Here is a 21253-nt window from a genome sequence, read left to right as displayed (position 1 = left end):
CAGTGATTTAGCGCAAACTAGACCAAGTGGACCCGTTGGGGCCAAAGCTTTCCTGCATTGGTGCAGCACCCTCTCCCTCCCCCCACTCTCCCCCCCCCCCCCCCACTCTCCCTCCCCCCCCCCCCCCCCCGTTCCACCCCCTCCTCCCTCCCTAGGAGATAGATTTAAACTTTAAAATGTGAATAACTTTAAAAATATAACACCGATTTCAACGAAACGTCTTCCATTAGCACCAAAGGGACGACGGTGAGTAAGATGGGCCTAAAATTGTCACGCTATCGTGTATCGTTTTGGCTGTCGTTCAGGAACAAACAAACAAACAAGAGTTTTAAAATATAGATGAATGGTATTCCAACCTGATTTAGTATTTAGTGACATATCGACTAACCTTACTGAGAACAGCAGCTTTTCTTTTCTAAGGAACAGCTTTATAATCACCATCCTGACTTAATGTAATTCCAAGTTATTTAATTGATTACATTTACATCTAATTGTGATGTTGGCAATGGAATTTCTCTCTGAATCAATGTTTAGGGCTCTAAATTACATGTTCACTGTTACTTTTGTCAACTGTATCATTATCCATTAAATCCCTCAAGTATTTACCTTTTGATCCCTTGTCCACATGATCTGGTGACAAGATCAATAATTACTTATACAGTGCCCTCCATAATGTTTGGAACAAAGACCCATCATTTATTTATTTGCCTCTGTACTCCACAATTTGACATTTGTAATAGAAAAAATCGCATGTGGTTAAAGTGCACATTGTCAGATTTTATTAAATGCCATTTTTATACATTTTGGTTTCACCATGTGGAAATTACAGCTGTGTTTATACATAGTCCCCCCATTTCAGGGCACCACAATGTTTGGGACTCATGGCTTCACAGGTGTTTGTAATTGCTCAGGTGTGTTTAAATGCCTCTTTAATGCAGGTATAAGAGAGCTCTCAGCACCTAGTCTTTCCATCACCTTTGGAAACTTTTATTGCCAATTCTCTACATGAGGACCAAGGTTGTGCCAATGAAAGTCAAAGAAGCCATTATGAGACTGAGAAACAAGAATAAAACTGTTAGGGACAACAGCCAAACCTTAGGCTTACCAAAATCAATAAAAAAAGAAAGAGAATATCAATAAAAAAAGAAAGAGAGCACTGGTGAGCTTACTAATCGCTAAGGGACTGGCAGGCCAAGGAAGACCTCCATAGCCGTTGACAGAAGAATTATCTCTATATTAAAGAAAAATCCCCAAACACCTGTCCGACAGGTCAAAAACACTCTTCAGGAGTCGGGTGTGGATTTGTCAATGACCACTGTCATGAACAGAAGTACAAAGGCTACACTGCAAGATGCAAACCACTGGTTAGCCACAAAAATAGGATGGCCTGGTTACAGTTGGCCAAGAAGTACTTAAAGGAGCAACCACAGTTCTGGAAAAAGGTCTTGTGGACAGGTGATACGAACATTAACTTATATCAGAGTGATGGCAAGAACAAAGTTGGAGGAGAAAAGTAACTGCCCAAGATCCAAAGCAAACCACCTCAAATGTGAAACACGGTGGTGGGGGTGTTATGGCCTGGGCATGTCTGACTGCTGAAGGTACTGGCTCACTTATCTTCATTGATGAAACAACTGCTGATGGTAGTAGCATAATGAATTCTGAAGTGTATTCGTCTCATCTGTCCACAAGACCTTTTTCCAGAACTGTGGTTGCTCTTTTAAGTACTTTGTGGCAAACTGTAACCTGGCCATCCTATTTTTGCGGCTAACCGAATTGTTTGCATCTTGCAGTATAGCCTCTATTTCTGTTCTTGACGTCTTCTGCAGACAGTGGTCATTGACAAATCCACACCTGACTCCTGAAGAGTGTTTCTGACCTGTCAGACAGGTGTTTGGGGATTTTTCTTTATTATTGAGAGAATTCTGCCATCAGCTGCGGAGGTCTTCCTTGGCCTGCCAGTTCCTTTGCGATCAGTAGGCTCATCTGTGCTTTCTTTCTTCTTAAAGATGTTCCAAACAGTTGATTTTAGTAAGCCTAAGGTTTGGCTGATGTCCCCAACTGTTTTATTCTTGTTTCTCTGTCTTCTTTCACTTTCATTGGCACAACTTTGGTCCTCATGTTGATAAACAGCAATAAAAGTTTCCAAAGGTGATGGAAAGACTAGATGCTGAGAGCTTTCTTACATCTGCATTAAGGAGGCAATTAAACACACCTGAGCAATTACAGACACCTGTGAAGCTATGCGTCCCAAACATAATGGTGCCCTGAAATGGGTGGACTATGTATAAGCACAGCTGTAATTTCTACATGGTGAAACCAAAATGTATAAAAATGGTCTTTATTAAAATCTGACAATGTGCACTTTAACCACCTGTGATTTTTTTTTTCTATTACAAATCTCAAATTGTGGAGTACAGAGGCAAATAAATGAATGATGGGTCTTTGTCCCAAACATTATGGAGGGCACTGTAAGTACACAATCCCAATGTATCAAAACGAAGAAAAAAATGATAAAAGTAACACAAGGATTTTTGGTCTTGGTAGGTAAATTGGAAGATCTGGAATACATCCACAGCTTTTGACTGTTCCACTCAAGTGGAACCGAGGGGTACGGTGGGGACTGGGGGGAGGGGTAGGGTTGGAAAAAACTAGTTTGCGTGGTGGACTGAGCTTTGTCCACAATTCTCTTATTGTGTGCAGCCTTAGGCAGCGCAGTTGCCAATCCAAGAGGTGCTGCATCTCCAGAGGATGTTTTCCATGGTGCATTTAAGAAAATTGATAAGAATCATTTGAGACATGCCATATTTCCTCAGTCTTCCAAGGAAATACAGGCATTGGTGAGCTTTGTTTGGCCATCTTTGCATCCAATGATTGGACCAGGTCATAATATTGGTAATATTTACAACCAGGAACTCATGACCATTTCCACTTTTGTTGCTGAGAGGGTATGTACTCGCCTTTCTTTCTGAAGCTGATAAATATATCCTTTGTAAAATAGCAACAACCCCTCACTCAATGTCAAGAAAACTAAGCTCTCTGCATCTTTCCTGTACTCAGTCTACGGTGATGTCATCTACAAACTTGTAGCTGGAGATAAAGCAGAATTTTTGACCACACAATTGTGAGGGAATAGAGATTATAAGGAGCTGAGGACGCATCCCTCAGGAGTGCCGTGTTCAGAATTATCATGGAGGATATTTTGTCGCATAACCTAACTGATTATGGTCTATGGGTCAGAACATCAAAAATCCAGTTGCAGAAAGGAGTGCAGATTTCAAGAGTTTCGAGATGGAATTATGGTGTTGTGGCGGATCATGCCACTCCTTGGGTCAGCCCCCTCGTTACGTGACGGACAGGCGTAAGGGGTTAAAAGCCAGCCCGTGGGGAGGCGTGGCTCATCCCTAGGTGGACTACGCTGTGAGCAGGAGCTCACAGCCTAATAAGGAACCTTACCTAAAACTGCCTGGCGTCTTGCCTTTTCTCTGGCCTCCGCCAGGCCACTACATTGGTGACCTCGACATACATCACGCGTCGTGATGTCGCGCAATAATGCGCAACCCGGTCCTGCCGACCTCGATGCCGTCTCCCTCAAACTCCCGACCCTGTGGACCGAAGAGCCTGAGGTCTGGTTCCAGCAGGCAGAGGCACAGTTTGCTGTGCGAGGGGTGACCGTTGACCTAACAAAGTATTTCTATGTCGTCGGCGCCCTGGACCAGGAGACAGCAAGGCGAATAAAGCCCTACCTAAACGACCCCCCCGCGGCTAACAAATATGCAGGCCTTAAAGAACTCCTTATCAGGAGGTTCGGCCTCAGCGACGCCGAGAGGGCAACTCGAATTATGAGCAGGGGGGGGACTCGGGGACCGACGGCCGTCGGCCCTTCTGGAGGACATGCTCGCCCTTATGGGCGACCACCCGCCCTGTTTTCTATTTAAGCAAGCCTACCTTCGGCAGCTCCCAGTCGACCTCCGCTCTCAGCTCGCTGGGGACCCCTTCACCGACACGCAGGGGCTGGGCGAGCGCGCTGACCAGATATGGATGTCCCGTCGGGAGGACCTGGAAGCGCCGGCCGTCTTTTCCGCGGCGTCGGAAGGCCAACAGCAAGCCGGGGCCGCCGTCGGCCCCGTTTCAGAGCGACCCCCGCGGCGAAATCCGGCCGCCATCGGGCACCCCGGTGCCGGCACGCCCTTCTTGCACGGCCCGCCGACAGTTCAGCCAGACGCCACCAGAGGTCGCTGGTGGTCGGCCCAAGCAGCACCACCTCCAATACCGCTGGAGGCCACCGGAGGTCGCTGGTGGGCATCCCAGTCTGCACCACCACCGGACACCAGCAGAGGGGGCTGGTGCTATTATCACCGTCGTTGGGGACCGAATGCCAAACAATGTCGCCTACCTTGTGCCTTTCCGGGAAACGCAAGGGCCGGCCGTCAGTGATTCCTTCGGCGGCCGGCCAGATCCATCGCGTGTTCGCTCGGGATCGCAGCACCGGGGGTCGGTTCCTCGTGGACACTGGAGCAGAGGTGAGCGTCCTACCTCCTTCCACCGCCGATATCCATACGGGCAAACGCGGCCCCCTCCTCACTGCGGCGAATGGTAGCCCCATCAATACTTACGGGGTCTGCCAGCTCGCCCTTAACTTCGGTGACAGCTGGTTCACATGGGGGTTCGTCATTGCCAATGTTTCCCAGCCGCTGCTGGGCGCCGACTTCCTGCGGGCGCATTCCATGCTCGTGGATGTCAGGCGGCAGCGCCTGGTGCACTCCAGCACGCTGAGGCCGGTCTCCCCCAACGTCGGACCCCTGTCGTCCGTGCATGCGACGTACGCGCGCATCCTGGCGGACTTCCCGGACATTGTGCAAACCCACTTCTCCTCCGCTCCCAAGCACGGGGTGCAGCATCACATCCCCACCACCGGGCCACCCGTGCACGCCCGAGCGCGGCGTCTCGCTCCAGACAAGCTCCGTCTAGCTCGAGAGGAGTTTCGTCAGATGGAGTCAATGGGCATCGTGCGCCCCTCCGATAGCCCTTGGGCGTCACCACTCCACTTGGTCCCCAAGGCGGATGGGGGCTGGCGACCATGCGGGGACTATCGGCGCTTGAATGATGCGACCGTTCCCGACAGGTCTTTAATGCCCACCAGGACTTTAATGCCCACCAGGCCGGAGCATCCGTGTTCTCCAAGGTGGACCTGGTGCGTGGGTATAATCAAATCCCGGTCCACCCCGATGACATCCCCAAGACTGCCATCATCATTCCGTTCGGCCTATTCGAGTTTCTACGGATGCCGTTCGGGTTGAAGAACGCTGCACAGGCCTTTCAACGGCTTATGGACTGTGTGCCGTGGCCTAGAATTCGTCTTTGTTTACTTGGACGACGTACTCGTGGCCAGCCGCTCGAGGCAGGAGCACTGCACCCACCTCCGCCAGCTGTGTAAACGCCTCAGCGAGTACGGTTTGTCCATTAATACGTCCAAGTGCCGTTTTGGGGTGACGACCATCGATTTCCTCGGCCATCGGGTGACCCCACAAGGGGTGGTACCTCTTCCGGACAGGGTCGACGCTGTCCGCCGGTTCCCCCGACCGACCATTGTCAAGGGCCTGCAGGAATTCGCCGGGATGATTTCGTTCTATCACCGCTTCCTGCCGGCGGTAGCCCGAACTATGCGCCCACTCTTCCACCTCTTGGCTGGTCGCCGCAAGGAGGTCGAGTGGGACGACGAAGCAGGAGCGGCGTTTGAGCAGGCTAAGGAGGCCCTGGCCAGGGCCACGATGCTCGTCCATCCCAAGGAGGATGCCCCAACCGCCCTGACCGTGGACGCTTCTGAGGTGGCGGTCGGTGCAGTGCTGGAGCAGCACATCGACGGGTGTTGGCGGCCACTCGCCTTCTTTAGCAGGCACCTCAGCGGGGCCCAACGGCGTTATTGCGCGTTCGACCGTGTCTCCTCGCCCTCTACCTCGCGGTACGCCACTTTCGGTACTTCCTGGAGGGGAGACCCTTCACCGCATTCACAGACCACAAGCCACTCACCTTTGCTTTCGCCAAGGTTTTGGATCCGTGGTCTGCGCGGCAACAAAGACAATTGGCGTATGTGTCGGAGTACACCACCTCAATTCGGTTCGTGGAGGGAAAAAAACAACAGGGTGGCCGACGCCCTGTCTAGACCAGCGATCCACACCGTCCTACAAATGGCCGGGGGGGATCGACTATTCCGCCCTAGCAGCCGCACAGCTGGGGGACGAGGAGATGGCCGCCTATCGTACAGCCGTGTCCGGCCTGCAGCTGGAGGACATTGTCTGTGGCCCCGGGGATACAACGCTGTTGTGCGACACCTCCACTGGCCTGCCGCGGCCCATCGTCCCTGTCGTCTGGCGTCGCAGGGTATTCGAGGTGCTCCACGGGCTGTCTCACCCCTCCATTCGGGCGACGGTGGCCCTCGTAGCCTCCCGCTTCATGTGGCACGGGCTGCGTAAGCAGGTCGCACACTGGGCACGCACCTGCATCCCGTGCCAAACTGCAAAAATCCAGCGACACGTGCGTGCGCCTCTGCAGGAGTTTGGTGTCCCTCGGCAGCGCTTCGACCACATTCATGTGGACATCGTGGGGCCGCTGCCGCCGTCCCGGGGCATGACCCACCTCTTCACCGTGGTCGATCGCTTCACGCGGTGGCCGGAGGCCATTCCGCTGGCGGACACCTCGACGGCCACCTGCGCTCGGGCCTTGGTGGCGCACTGGATCGCCCGGTTCGGGGTGCCACTGGACATTACATCCGACCGGGGGCCGCAGTTCACTTCGGAACTGTGGTCGGCCATGGCACGACTCTTGGGTGTCCGCCTACACCACACTACGGCGTACCATCCACAGTCGAACGGGTTGGTGGAACGCTTTCACCGCCAGCTGAAGGCTGCCCTGAAGGCTCGGCTCACGGGCCCAGACTGGGTGGACGCCCTGCCGTGGGTTTTGCTGGGGATCCGCACCGCACCCAAGGAGGACTTGGCCTCCTCCTCCGCCGAGTTGGTGTACGGGGCCCCCTTGACGGTTCCCGGGGAGTTCATCCCACCGGCGCAGGGTCGAGTGGAGCAGCCTTCTGACGCCCTGCAACGTCTTCGGCAGATGGTGGGCAGGCTGGCACCTGTGCCCACGTCACGTCATGGGACCTTCCAGCCACACGTCCCTGCCGCTCTGGAGGACTGCCAGTTTGTGTTCCTGCGCAGGGACGCACACCGATTACCTCTCCAGCGGCCGTACGAGGGCCCCTTCCGGGTCCTGCAACACGGCTCGGCCACATTCGTTCTGGACATGGGGGGTCGCAGCGAGACTGTTTCGGTCGCACGGCTGAAGCCGGCACACGTGGACATTGATCGACCGGTGCCGGTTGCGCAGCCCCGCCCGCACGGTCGCCCCCCGTCCACGTTACCCCCGCCAGTGTCTGCTACGACCCCTCCACCTGTCGGTCAGTCGCCGGTCCCTGCGCCAGTCATGGTGCGCACCCGGGCTGGTCGCCTCGTGCGCCCTCCTGTCCGTTTTGTACCTCCGGTTCTTGGGGGAGGGGGGGTCCTGTGGCGGATCAGGCCACTCCTTGGGTCAGCCCCCTCGTTTCAGGGATGCATAGGTTTGCGGAATTGCGGAGCATTTGGATAGTAGTAACAGGATTGTTCCGAGTCAGCATGGATTTACGAAGGGGAAATCATGCTTGACTAATCTTCTGGAATTTTTTGAGGATGTAACTAGGAAAATTGACAGGGGAAAGCCGGTGGATGTGGTGTACCTTGACTTTCAGAAAGCCTTTGACAAGGTTCCACATAGGAGATTAGTGGGCAAAATTAGAGCACATGGTTTTGGAGGTAGGGGTACTGACATGGATAGAAAATTAGTTGACAGACAGAAAGCAAAGAGTGGGGATAAATGGGTCCCTTTCGGAATGGCAGGCAGTAACTAGTGGGGTACCGCAAGGCTCGGTGCTGGGACCGCAGCTATTTACAATATACATTAATGACTTGGATAAAGGGATTAAAAGTACCATTAGCAAATTTGCAGATGATACAAAGCTGGGTGGTAGTGTTAACTGTGAGGAAGATACTATGAGGTTGCAGGGTGACTTGGACAGGTTGTTTGAGTGGATGGATGCATGGCAGATGCAGTTTAATGTGGATAAGTGTGATGTTACCACTTTGGTGGTAAGAATAGGAAGGCAGAGTATTATCTGAATGGTGTCAAGTTAAGAAAAGGGGACGTACAACGAGATCTGGGTGTCCTAGTGCATCAGTCACTGAAAGGAAGCATGCAGGTACAGCAGGCAGTGAAGAAAGCCAATGGAATGTTGGCCTTCATAACAGGAGGAATTGAGTATAGGAGCAAAGAGGTTCTTCCGCAGTTGTACAGGGCCCCAGTGAGACCTCACCTGGAGTACTGTGTGCAGTTTTGGTCTCCAAATTTGAGGAAGGATATTCTTGCTATTGAGGGCGTGCAGCGTAGGTTTACTAGGTTAATTCCCGGAATGGCGGGATTGTCATATGTTGAAAGACTGGAGCGACTAGGCTTGTATACACTGGAATTTAGAAGGATGAGAGGAGATCTTATCGAAACGTATAAGATTATTACGGGGTTGGACACGTTAGAGGCAGGAAACAGGTTCCCAATGTTGGGGGAGTCCAGAACAAGGGGCCACAGTTTAAGAATAAGGGGTAGGCCATTTAGAACTGAGATGAGGAAAAACTTTTTCAGTCAGAGAGTTGTGAATCTGTGGAATTCTCTGCCTCAGAGGGCAGTGGAGGCCAATTCTCTGAATGCATTCAAGAGAGAGCTAGATAAAGCTCTTAAGGTTAGCGGAGTCAGAGGGTATGGGGAGAAGGCAGGAACGGGGTACTGTTTGAGAATGATCCGCCATGATCACATTGAATGGTGGTGGTGGCTCGAAGGGCCGAATGGCCTCCTCCTGCACCTATTGCCTATTGTCCATGCACCTGTTGATGTGGCAGGTGACTACATTGCCCTCGCTTTTATTTGTGAATAGCTGTAAAATTGTAATCATAATGCATGTATGGAAAGTTTGCCCAAAAATATGAAGGGTAAAAGAAACGTGCAGCTCATATTTAAATCAGGCAAGTGGGGATATTTTTGGTTAACTGCAATGAATATTTTTGGTCTGGTATATAAACTTTACAGATACATGGCAGATGTATGAAAAGAAAATCATATTTAACTAAAGATAGACACAAAAAGCTGGAGTAACTCAGCGGGACAGGCAACATCTCTGGAGAAAAGGAATGGGTGGTGTTTCGGGTCGAGACCCTTCTTCAGACTAAACTGTTAAAATCTTTTTAAAAAACTGCTGGTGAAAAAAACCTTTGAGTCAGACAGTATCTGTGGAGGTATAAGAAAATAACTGCAGATGCTGGTACAAATCGATTTATTCACAAAATGCTGGAGTAACTCAGCAGGTCAGGCAGCATCTCGGGAGAGAAGGAATGGGTGACGTTTCGGGTCGAGTCTGTGGAGGACAGTCATTTGATGGGTCTTTTTGGAGGATCTATTAGGAGGAATCTGTGAAAGTGAGGGTTTTGGCAATTCTGAATATTTACAATGAGGATGCATTGGTAATAATTGAATAAAGTTAGCCAAGTTGGTGATATATTAGTGTAGTGTTAGTAAATAGAAAACAGTTGTATGAAATACCCCTCCTCATTGGGCAGGCTGTGACAAGTAGGGTGACGTGGATCAGTGCTTGAGTGAGAATATGAATATTGATAGGGGTGTAAAGTGGCTTCAAGTGGATATATACGAGTGGGCAGCAGAATAGCAGAAGGTGTACAATGTGGAAAAATTATTGGCTAGCCACCTTGGAAGAAAGGAGAAATACTGATTTGCTTTTTTAAATAGTGAGAAGTTAAATATGAAAAACTGATGAGCATTACTTTACCCAAATAAGGATACAAGCAATGTAAAGTTTACCAAAGTTATAGTATAGGAGATAAACCAGGAAAATGTAATAGCTGTAAAGTTAGAATGAAGCTTTTGATAAACTTGGGTGTGCCGTGGTGTATGTGGAACATTTGGCAAGGGGAAGGATGTGGCATTGGAAGTTGTACTCAATGGATAGCTGCACGTGATTTAGTTGGGGTCAGACCTTGGAATGGAATTGAAAGCTTGAAAACAAAGTTTGTTGTCTAAAGTGAAACTCAAAAGGTGTAGAGTTTGTAGTTTAATTGGCTTTGGTAAAATGGTCACCTTGTTGGGGGTGTACTACAGACCCCTGAATAATCAACGGTAATTAGAAGAACAAATGTGCCAGGAGATTGCAGACAGCTGCAGGTCAAATGCAGCGGCACAGTGGCGCAGCGGTAGAGTTGCTGCCTTACGGCAAATGCAGCGCCGGACACTCAGGTTCGATCCTGACTACGGGCGCCGTCTGTATGGAGTTTGTACATTCTCCCCGTGACCTGCGTGGGTTTTCTCCGAGATCTTCGGTTTACTCCCACACTCCAAAGACGTACAGGTTTGTAGGTTAATTGACTGGGTGAATGTAAAAATTGTCCCTAGTGTGTGTAGGATAGTGTTAATGTGCGGGGATCGCTGGGCGGCGCAGACTCGGTGGGCCAAAGGGCCTGTTTCCGCGCTGTATCTCTAAAAAAAAAAAGTTTTTTTTAAATGAAGTTGTTGTCGTAGGGGATTTTAACTTTCCCGAATATAGACTGGGAATATCTTAGTGTGAAGGGTTTAAATGGGGGTACAACTCAAAAGTGTTCAGGAGAGTTTTCTTAAGCAGTATGTAGAGGCCCCCACACACGAGAGGGCAACGCTGGATCTAGTATTGGGAAATTGGGAGGGCAAGTTAATGAAGTGTTTCTTGAGGAGCCTTTTGGGACCAGTGACCACAGTTCGCTTAGGTTTAAGATAATTATGGATAGGGACGGAGAGGGTCCACGTGTTGAAATGCTCAACTGGGGTAAGACCAACTTTGAGGGTATGAGAGACGGTCTCTCTCAAGTTGAATGGAGCAGGTTATTTGAGGGGAAAGGAACATCGGCCAAGTGGGATGTTTTTTAAAGTGTGTTGACGAAAGCTCAGGATATGTACGTCCCCGTTAGAGTAAAGGTCAAAGCAGGCAAGCATAAGGAAGTTTGGCTGAAGAGGGAAATTGAGGCGTTGGTCAAAAACAAGAAGGATGCATGGGACAGGTTTAGGCAGCTGGGATCGTGCATCCCTGGAGGAGTTTTGGGAACTGACTAAACTGAAAAAGGAGATCAGAAGGGCAAAAATGGGCCAGGAGAAAGCTCTTGCGGGTAGCATTAGAGACAATCCCAAAAGATTTTATAAATACATAAGGGGGAAAAGGGTAACTAGAGAGAGAGTGGGACCTCTCAGGAATCAAAGCGGTGGAGCCACAGGAGACGAGCAAGGTCCTCAATGAGTATGGGACAGTCAAGGGAGGTGTCTTGAGAGCAGTCAGTAAAATGGTCAAAGAGGGCAGAGCTGTAGATGTTGTGTACATGGATTTCAGTAAGGCATTCGACAAAGTTCCGCATGGTAGGCTGCTTTGGAAGGTTAGATCGCATGGGATCCAAGGGGAGATAGATGAATGGATAGCAAATTGGCGCCATGGAAGGAAGCAGAGGGTGATGGTGGAAGGTTGCTTCTCAGACTGGAGGCCTGTGACTAATGGAATGCCTCAAGGTTCGATGCTGGGCCCGTTACTGTTTGTCATCTACATCAATGATTTGGATGAGAACATACAGGGCAAGATTAGCAAGTTTGCTGATGATACAAAAGTGTGTGGTTTTGCCGATAGTGAAGATGGTTGTGAAAGATTGCAGCAGGATCTGGATCGATTGGCCAGGTGGGCAGAGGAATGGTTGATGGAATTTAATACAGAGAAGTGTGAGGTGTTGCATTTTGGGATGTAGAACAAGGGCAGGACTACACAGTAAATGGTAGGCCTATGGGTGGTGTTGTTGAGCAGAGGTATCAAAGAGCACAGGTGCAAGGTTCCTTGAAGGTCGAGTCATAGGTGGATCAGGTGGTCAAAAAGGCTTTTGGCACTTTGGTCTTCATCAGTCAGAGTATTGAGTATGGAAGTTGGGAGGTCATGTTGCAGTTGTATAAGATGTTGGTGGGACTGCATTTAGAATATTGTGTTCAGTTCTGGGCACCATGCTATACGAAAGATATTGTCAAGCTTGAAAGGGTTCAGAAAAGATTTATGAGGATGTTGCCAGGACTAGAGGGTGTGTGCAAACGGGAGAGGATGAGTAGGCTGGATCTCTATTCCCTGGAGCGCCGGAGGATGAGAGGTGATCTTGCAGAGGTGTACAAAATCATGAGAGGAATAGATCGGGTAGATGCATAGAGTTTTCACACAAAGGGTGGTGAGTGTATGGAACAAGCTGCCAGAGGAGGTAATTGAGGCTGGGACTATCCCATCATTTAAGAGACAGTTGGACAGGTACATGAATAGGACAGGTTTGGAGGGACATGGACCAAATACAGACAAGTCTGACTAGTGTAACCGGGACATTGTTGACCGGTGTGGGCAAGTTGGGCGGAAGGGCCTGTTTCCACTCTTTATTACTCTATGGCTCCGTGACTCTAAGGAATTTGAATATGTGGAAGAAATGGGGATGTAGTAGGAAACGTAGCAATACATTGGATGACTAGGGAGAGAACATCTGAAGATGTGGGATCTCTGTCCATATTATTGCACTCAAAAGCCAAGTACCTCTTTATTTCTCTTCCCCTCTCCAACTTAGAATTTCAATGGGAATTTCTGTCAATTTTTAAGTTATTTCCTCCATTTAAGCATCAGGAGAACTAAAATGATTAAATTACAGCATGCCATGATTTCTGATGGAATTCTTTCATTGCCTGAAGTGAAACCAGGCTTGACACCATTTCCACCATCCAGATAGCCAAGTTCTATCTCTAACGTTGCCTGTGTTAATCAACCCATTCTTTGTTTCAAACACTTGTGTTGGAAATGGAGAGTCTGCACACCTGGAGTCTGCTCTGTCTGCACACCTGGTCTAATTTATAAGGCTTGTTGCAGGATCCATTTAATGTAATGTGATGTGTTGGTAAGATGGACTCTAATTAAAAGGTTGATATAACAAAATAGGTCAGATTTGATTCATGAGTTATAACCAATGCCAGAACATTTTGATGGAGACATGAGTGACTGCAGATGCTGGAATTTTTAGCCAAATTAATGAGCTGGAGGAACACAGCAGGCCAGGCACTTTCTTCAGGATCCTGACCTGAAACGTCCTGTCCAATTCCCTCCACAGAGTTGTTCCAGCACTTTATCTGTTCAAACATTTTAATGTTCTGGGTTTTCTTTTAATCTTCCATGCTAAGTAAACTTGATTTCTTATGAAATTGTTCTATTCATCTGTCAGGTTATCATGTATTTACTAATATACATTGGCTCTCAGTAACTAATCTTTAAAGGAACATTACATTTGATATAGTCTCCCAAAACTCCAGGGCATGCCAATTCACTTTAGAGCCAATTAAGTAGATTTTCAAATCTCAATAGACAATAGGTGCAGGAGTAGGCCATTCGGCCCTTCGAGCCAGCACCGCCACTCAATGTGATCATGGCTGATCATACACAATCAGTACCCCGTTCCTGCCCTCTCCCTATACCCCCTGACTCCGCTATCATTAAGAGCTCTATCTAACTCTCTCTTGAAAGCATCCAGAGAATTGGCCTCCACTGCCTTCTGAGGCAGAGAATTCCACAGATTTACAACTCTCTGAGTGAAAAAGTTTTTCCTCATATCCGTTCTAAATAACCACCCCTATTTCTCGAACTGTGGCCCCTGGTTCTGGACTCCCCCAACATTGGGACCATGTTTCCTGCCTCTAGCGTGTCAATCCCTTAATAATCTTATTTGTTTCAATAAGATCCCCTCGCGAGCCCAGTCGCTCCAGTCTTTCAACATAAGACAGGCCCGCCATTCCGGGAATTAACCTAGTGAACCTATGCTGCACTCCCTCAATTGCAAGAATGTCCTTCCTCAAATTTGGAGACCCAAACTGCACACGGTATTCCAGGTGTGGTCTCAGCAATGTTGTAGATAATAATGGTACATTTTTGCACAGTTGCCTCCATGAAGATCAGTGTGATATACTTCCTTCTTATCATATTTCACAAATTCCACTCTTTTTATTCTCCATTTATCACATCCAGCCTTGTATACTTTCTCTATCCTTCTCTTCCCTCCTTGCCTCAATCCACCTATAGCTTACTAGCTCTTGACTCGCCTTTCCTCCTCACCTTTTTCTGTGAGCTATCTCTTCTACGCCAGTCTGAAGAGGTTTCAGACCCAAACGTCATCTATCCATTTTTCTCCACTCCATCTCCTTAACTGTAACATCTGAATAACACGCATACCTACATCAGACTTCTATTTATTGATTATAGTTCAGTCTTCTACACCATAATCCTGACCAAACCCAACTCCAACCTCCTGAGTCTAGGAGTCAGCAGGAAATTGAAACTGGATGCTCCCCTGCTTGACCCATATACCACAATCAGTGAGGGCAGGTGACAAAACAACCTCGCCAATAATTCTCAACACCAATACCCTGCATGGATGCATTCTCAGCTCATCACTATACTCCATTGCACAAGACTACGCACCCAAATTCTCTAACCTGTTACGTTGCACAAGATATCTCTCCCCCCCCCCCCCCCCCCCACTGACTCTATGTACACTTCATGTTGCCTCCAGAAAGCAGCCAATGTAATTAAGGACCATTTGTACTCCAGTCATTCCTTGTCCACTCTCATATCAGGCAGAAGATACAAAAGCTGGCAAGTGCAAAACACTGGATTCTGAAACAGCTATTTCCATGCTGTTATCAGACTACTGAACAGTTCTCACATAAACTAAGGATGTAGTCCCCAATCTTCCACAAAGATTTTCACTCTGCCTCTTTACACACAGCCATAAATCAGTATCAGATGCTGCCCAATCACCTGAGCTCTCCCAGCAGTTTGTTTAAGGTTTCAGCATTTGTAGTTTCTTGTGTCTTCAGTGTGATAATTTTCTTTGAGAATTGTTTCATGTTTAAGGTAAATACCAGTCAAGACAAATGGGAGTGAGAAACTCCCTTGGTTGTCAAAAGCACCAAGTTGACATCTCGCATCCACCAGATGTCTCATTGTGAAAAGGCAATGGCACACCACTATCAACACAAGAATACAATTCTATGTTTGAGATACCTGCTCCTCTGCCTGCCTCCTATAATTGAATCATCACGACTGTGCCTCTGTCTGTTCAGCCCCGATTCCAAGCATGGAATATGCTTTACCCTTTTCACTTTCTTGACATTTTAAACCTCTGCTCTTTGACCAATCATTTGGTTGCCTCTAATTTTTTTCCTCGAGTTAAATATTTTTTAAATTCTGTTTACACCCAATCTTAAAATATTCTATGTGACCATTTTCACATTTCATTGCAATCATATTATTCCACAAATGGGGATGGAGGTAACAATCATGCCTCTAATATAGACACATAATGAAGGATTTAGTAATTCACTTTAAAGATAAACTTGGGCATTTTCTGAATGAAAATAATGTCGATTTTTGAAAGGCCTATTGAATTGATGCTGCTTATTTTAAACCTCATTTTACAATTGGATCAGTATTTAAATAACGATGTTTCTTTTTAAACTCCACTTTTATACTTGAGCAGTTTTGATATATCAGAGTATTGAAATCACAGATGCAATTCCCAAGTTATTTCATCCCTGTAGAATTGAGGCCTCTTGTTGCAAGCGAGTAATCAAGGCAGCGTTACCAGCCTGTACTTTGCTTGACCTCTTATCTCTGCAAGCCCTACTCGCTCATTACAACTACTCATCTTGGTGAATATTAATGTAACAGCCCTCATCATTGGTCTTGTGATTTTGGTTCAGTGAAGGCAGCTTCTTGTAGGTTTTCATAAAATTTCTTCTTTCAAATTTGTAGCTATTTGGAGTGATGCCGTGGATACAGGAAAATATGATTCATCAGCACTTCAGTCAAACTACAGTAGTGAGTTGGTGCAGTCCCGACTGAAAGAGATCATATGCAAATATACCAATGGAATTTGGTTCTCAAAATTGCCACAGTTGTACAGAAAGATGTTCAATGAGGATCTCCAGCAAGATGTTTTAAAGCAGTTAGAACAATGGACCCATGTGTGCACAGTGAGTGGGTATTCTAATATCGGACAAATCTTTCCGAAAGAGAATTTTGAATGTGTTTTACAAATTTAGACTTTCTCATCTTTTTCCTTTGCACTACTTTTTTTCTCATCCATCTTGTGCTATTCTTGTATATTCTTGCCTTTTGGGGGGAGGGGGGAAGCAAATTAAAATGTGTGCAATATTTTGAGTGAATTTAACAATATATTTTTTTATCACCTATGTAATTAATCCATGGGAATAACCTGTGAGAAATGTGAACTGCTGTCAGTCAATGATAATTGCTGCTTATTGGTTATTGGAACAGTCCTTGAGCATTTGTGTTTTTATAAGGTCTGTGATCTGCTTGTAAGTGTGTATTACATTGACATAAATAATCTTACAAAACTGTTCCAAAGTGAACTAATTTGCCTTAATTGGATTTGATTAGGATTGAACGTTCATTTTTTAAAACTTTTGGTATGTTTCATTTTCCAGATCTTTTTAAAGGAAAATCGGGTATTTTAAATTATTAAAAGTATAAATCATTATGTAATAATGTAAACAAATTCAATGCTATGCATTGCCCCACCTCCTAATTTTTTTAAGTCTAATTTTTATTTGTCTGCACTGCTCTTCCCCAATACTCGACAACTTCAATGACCAGACATTTTATCTTGAGTAGACCAACATGAGACTGTGTAATAGTCCGCGCATAATATCTGCATTTTGTAGTAAATTGCAATAGTTAACTTTATAAAATGTACCCATTTCAGAGTCTCATGGATGTATTAATACAAATTTATAGCCAATCGTAGATGTTGGTTTAGGGGTGGGGGCATTAGAATCAGAGTTATACAGGACAAAAACAAGCTCTTTGGCCCACCATGTGCATGCCGACCTTTTGCCTGTCTGCACTTAACCCATTTGTTTGCATATTCACACCCTTCACTGCTTTGCCTATACAAGTGCCTGTCTAAATGGCTCTTGAACATAGCGATTGTATCAAATTCCATCACCTCAGTGCTTTCCAGATATCAACCACTGTGTGTAAAAGAAAATCTTTCCCCATGGATATCTTTTAAAACCCCTCCTTCATGACTTAAGCCTATGTTGCCTTGTTTTTGATATCCCTACCATGGAAAAATAATTTTACTATTTATCTTATCAATGTAGCTTTAGAATTTTATATATGTCTATCAGTTCACCCCTTAACTCCAGGAAAAAAGGCCCCATAACTGAAGTCCTCCAATCCAGCTGATATCCTGTTGAAGGCACAAGGAACTGCAGATGCTGCAATTTTGCACAGAACATAAAGTAACTCAGCAGGTTAGACAGCAACTCTGGAGGACAGGGATAAGCGACGTTTTGGGTTGTGATCCTCTTTCAGGTTCATGATGAATTCTTTCTGCAGTCTCCGACTCAACCACATCCTTGGTGTGATTAGGTGACCAGAACTGCACACAATACTCAAAATGCAGTTTAACCAGTGTTTTGTATAATGTTACAACGTAACATCCCAGCTTTTGTATTGAATGCCCTGACCTATGAAGCCAAGTGTGTCATATGCCTTTGTCATCTCCCTATTTACGTGTGCGCCACTTTTGGAGAACTGTGGACATATAACTCAAGGTCCTTTATTCACCAACGTTTCCTCAGCACTCTACCACTCATTGCACTTGTGTTACCCTTATTTGACTTTGTAAATGAATCACTCTCATTGTCAAGATTAAGTTTCATCTGCCAATGCTCTGCCCTGCTTTGCATTTGATTAGTTTATTTCTGTAGCTTTAGACAACCATTAATTAGACATTGATTTAAAAACGGAAAGCTTTATGATTTACATATTGACTGCAATAAAACGCTAATAATCCTGCATTTGATTGTTTTCATGTTCTGCCATCTGTTTCACTTTGGTCTGGAATGTGAGTTCAGGCCCACAGTGCAAGCGGTTTTGTAGCTAGAGCTGAGAAACTAGAGGGCGTAGAGTTCATTTGTAGTCGGGGAAGGGAGGGAGGGGAGGGGGGTGTGGGTAAGTGGGAGAAGGAGATTGGATTCTGGAACACGAGGGCTCTGGAATGGATAGGTTGATGTCTGGAGTCTGAGTTGCTTGTCAATTTTATTGTTCTACTAGACCAAGTGGACCCGTTGAGCCCATTCCTCGTAGAGGTGGGACAGAGAAGGGGAGAGGGTGTGAGTGAGTGAGCCCCGGACCCAAAGCCTCTCCTGTATGTAGCACCCTCAACCCCCCCCACTCAATCCCTCTTATCCCCCCTCCTCCCCCCACTGACCCACTCCATCCGCCCTACTCACCCCCACTTGCCCCTCCCCTGTCCCCACCCCCACTTGCCCCACCCCTACCCCCACTCCCTGCAGCCCTGCTTCCACCCCCATTTCCCCCTCCCCCCCCCCTATTGGGAGGAAGGCACTCCCGTCAGTCAGGCAGGTGCCGCCCCCTCCCCTCTTGGAGCGGGAGAGGCGACGAGGGGAGAGAGGAGTGGGGAGCCCCTGATTGCGGGCGGGTGGCTCCGCTAATGGCGTCCATCTTGTTTGTGCGAGTGAAGAGAGAGTCCGTGCGTGCCCTATGGTGACGTCAGACGCACAGCAGCCCTTGAAAAAATGTGTTTAGAAAAGAGATTTTTGAACTTTGAAACCTCTGTAACTTAAAAAATACAAGACCGATTTAAATGAAACTTGTTATAAAGAGTGTCCGCGAGAGTGGTGATTAAGGTGGCGCAAAAATTGCGGAGCTATGGTTTACTGTTTTGGCTGTAGGTGCACATTTTCAGAGCGAAATACATACATACAAACATATTTATATATATATACATAAGATCTGAGTTTTGGTAGTGTATATATATATATATATATATAGATTTAAACAACTGAGTTTGTGGGCATATTTATCACACCACTAGCAAGTAAATGAAAATATTGAAGTAAGTGTTTGTGTAACTAGAGGAATAATTTCCAAATAATCCAGAAATCTGCAACTCTGATGCTAATAAAGACCAAATATGCTAGATTATCCATGATTTACTGTATTGCCAAATCCACCAATAGGTCAGAATATTACTGAGCATGAATTTGTGTGCAATTAAAATGAATCTTTCCTAGGACTTTGGTAACTAAGAGAAATCTTGTACTTAATTACATTTTTAAAGACTATGAAATGTGTTATATGCCTTATTTGTGGCGTGTCTGAACCTTTTCAGATTAGATATATCCAGAAAAGTGTAAATCATTTATTCTTAGCAAATCTGAAGAAAATGTACAGGCTTGCTCTTAAGTAATTCCAAAGGATCCCTTGGCAAAAATATGCATGACTTAGCTTCAATTTTATCAAAAATCTTGCACATGGGGAGAATCAGCAGTTCAAATCCTGCAAATTGCTGTGACTAATGCAACAATGTTGCCGAAGGATATGTTTGAAGTCCTGTTTTGAGGAGTTAACGTAATATTTGATTGGATGGGCAAACACTCATTGGAATCCTTTTTTTGACTTTTGAAATTTAAGATACAACTGTAAAAGATTTTTATTTTTTCTTTGAATATAATATTAAAGGACAATGTAAAGATCTCTAAACTATCAATTTATAAAAATGGAAGAATACAAAATAAATTGCCAGTACTGAAGGACACGGAGAGCAGATTAGTGCAAGAAATTGTTCTTCTCGAAAGCATGACATGTAGAATTGCATTTGTATAATTCTTCATTACATTGTTAAGGTGTCCCAAACTATGTTGCTTCTGAAATTTTGAACTTATTTTCATGTCAAATTATTTTTAATTAACGAATTAAAAATGTGGGTGGTTGTATACTTTTGAACTTTATCTCTAGTCTTGCTGATTTATGCACAGTATGGTCTATTATCAGTATGGTCAATATGGCATACAAGTCAAGCGATCCCGAGCGGTACAAGGTCCGCTACGATCTCTGCAAAGCCACCAAGGATGCCATGAAACAATACCAGGACCAACTTGAGTCCCAGTATAGTCACTCGGACACACAGAGAATGTGGCATGGTCTGAATAAGATAACTAACTGTAAAAAAAAAACGAACTTCATTGGTGATGGTGCGACCCAACCTGATGAACTGAATGCTTTCTATGCTTAGGTAAACCAACACAAGCTTAGGTAAACCAACACAAGCTTTACTGGTTGATCAGCCAGCGGGAGTGTCGGGATGTACATCAATCAAGTATGCAACAAGCACTTGACTGTCCCGAGCCACCACTCCCCAGAACAAAGACTGGACCGGATGTTTTATATTGTAAAGATAAAAAAAACACATTCCTTAAAGCATTAGTCATGGTTCCAAAATGCTGTAGTTCATTAGCACCTTCCCGGCAAGTCTGAGATTGCCTCTCTTACATAGCCAGGTACGTCAAGGGAAGAACAGGAAGGACAGATTTCTAAAGGCATTAGTCCTGGTTCCAACTTACAGCAGCCCAAGCCCAGCAGTCTGGGTTTGTCTCTTCTGATCAGCAAGGACTACTGTGTAGATCAAGAACAATGAGTTGATAGTACATCAAGGGAAGAACAGGAAGGACACATTTCTAAAGGCATTAGTCCTGCATCCCCTCATGCATCTATTATGTATTTAAAGACTCAAGTGTGCTTCTCCCAAGGGTGACCGTTGCAGACGTTATATCGGCTTTCCTGCGGGAAATCCCATGAAAAGCAACTAGCCCAGACAGAGTTCCTGGCCGTGCCCTTGGTAGCTACGTGGAGCAGCTAGCGGGAGTATTTAATCTCTCCAGACTCCGTTCTGAGGTCCCCACCTGCTTCAAGAAAGACCACCATCATCCCAGTGGTTTGAGAGGCTAGTTATGGAACGCATTAAATCCAGTCTACCCAGCACTCATGACCCACTGCAGTTTGCCCTCAGCCACAACAGGTTCACGGACGATGCCATTGCCCTAGCACTCATCCTTTCAACGCCTGGATAAGAGAGACACCTACGTCGGAGATTACAGCTCTGCCTTTAATATCATTATACCATCTAAGCTTAACAAACCCACGGGACTTGTGTCAGCACTCATCTTTGCATCTGGATCTTCGACTTCCTGACCAACA

The 21253-nt window shown here is 46.3% G+C and overlaps 1 protein-coding gene across 4 annotated transcripts in view; it reads left to right on the top strand.

Moving 5' to 3' along the window:
- Positions 1-21253, top strand: part of LOC144591957 (tudor domain-containing protein 7-like) — a 131957-nt gene that overhangs the window by 49865 nt on the left and 60839 nt on the right. For all 4 annotated transcript variants that reach the window (XM_078396025.1, XM_078396022.1, XM_078396023.1 and 1 more), the window contains exon 6: positions 15977-16197. In XM_078396025.1, coding sequence (XP_078252151.1) covers positions 15977-16197 — 221 coding nt within the window. The remainder of the gene's footprint in view (positions 1-15976; positions 16198-21253) is intronic.

This window comes from Rhinoraja longicauda, chromosome 3 (genome assembly GCF_053455715.1).
Source record: "Rhinoraja longicauda isolate Sanriku21f chromosome 3, sRhiLon1.1, whole genome shotgun sequence".
Classification (NCBI taxonomy): domain Eukaryota; kingdom Metazoa; phylum Chordata; class Chondrichthyes; order Rajiformes; family Arhynchobatidae; genus Rhinoraja; species Rhinoraja longicauda.
Note: the sequence above shows the minus strand (reverse complement) of the source record. Positions and strands in the feature narration are given on the sequence as shown.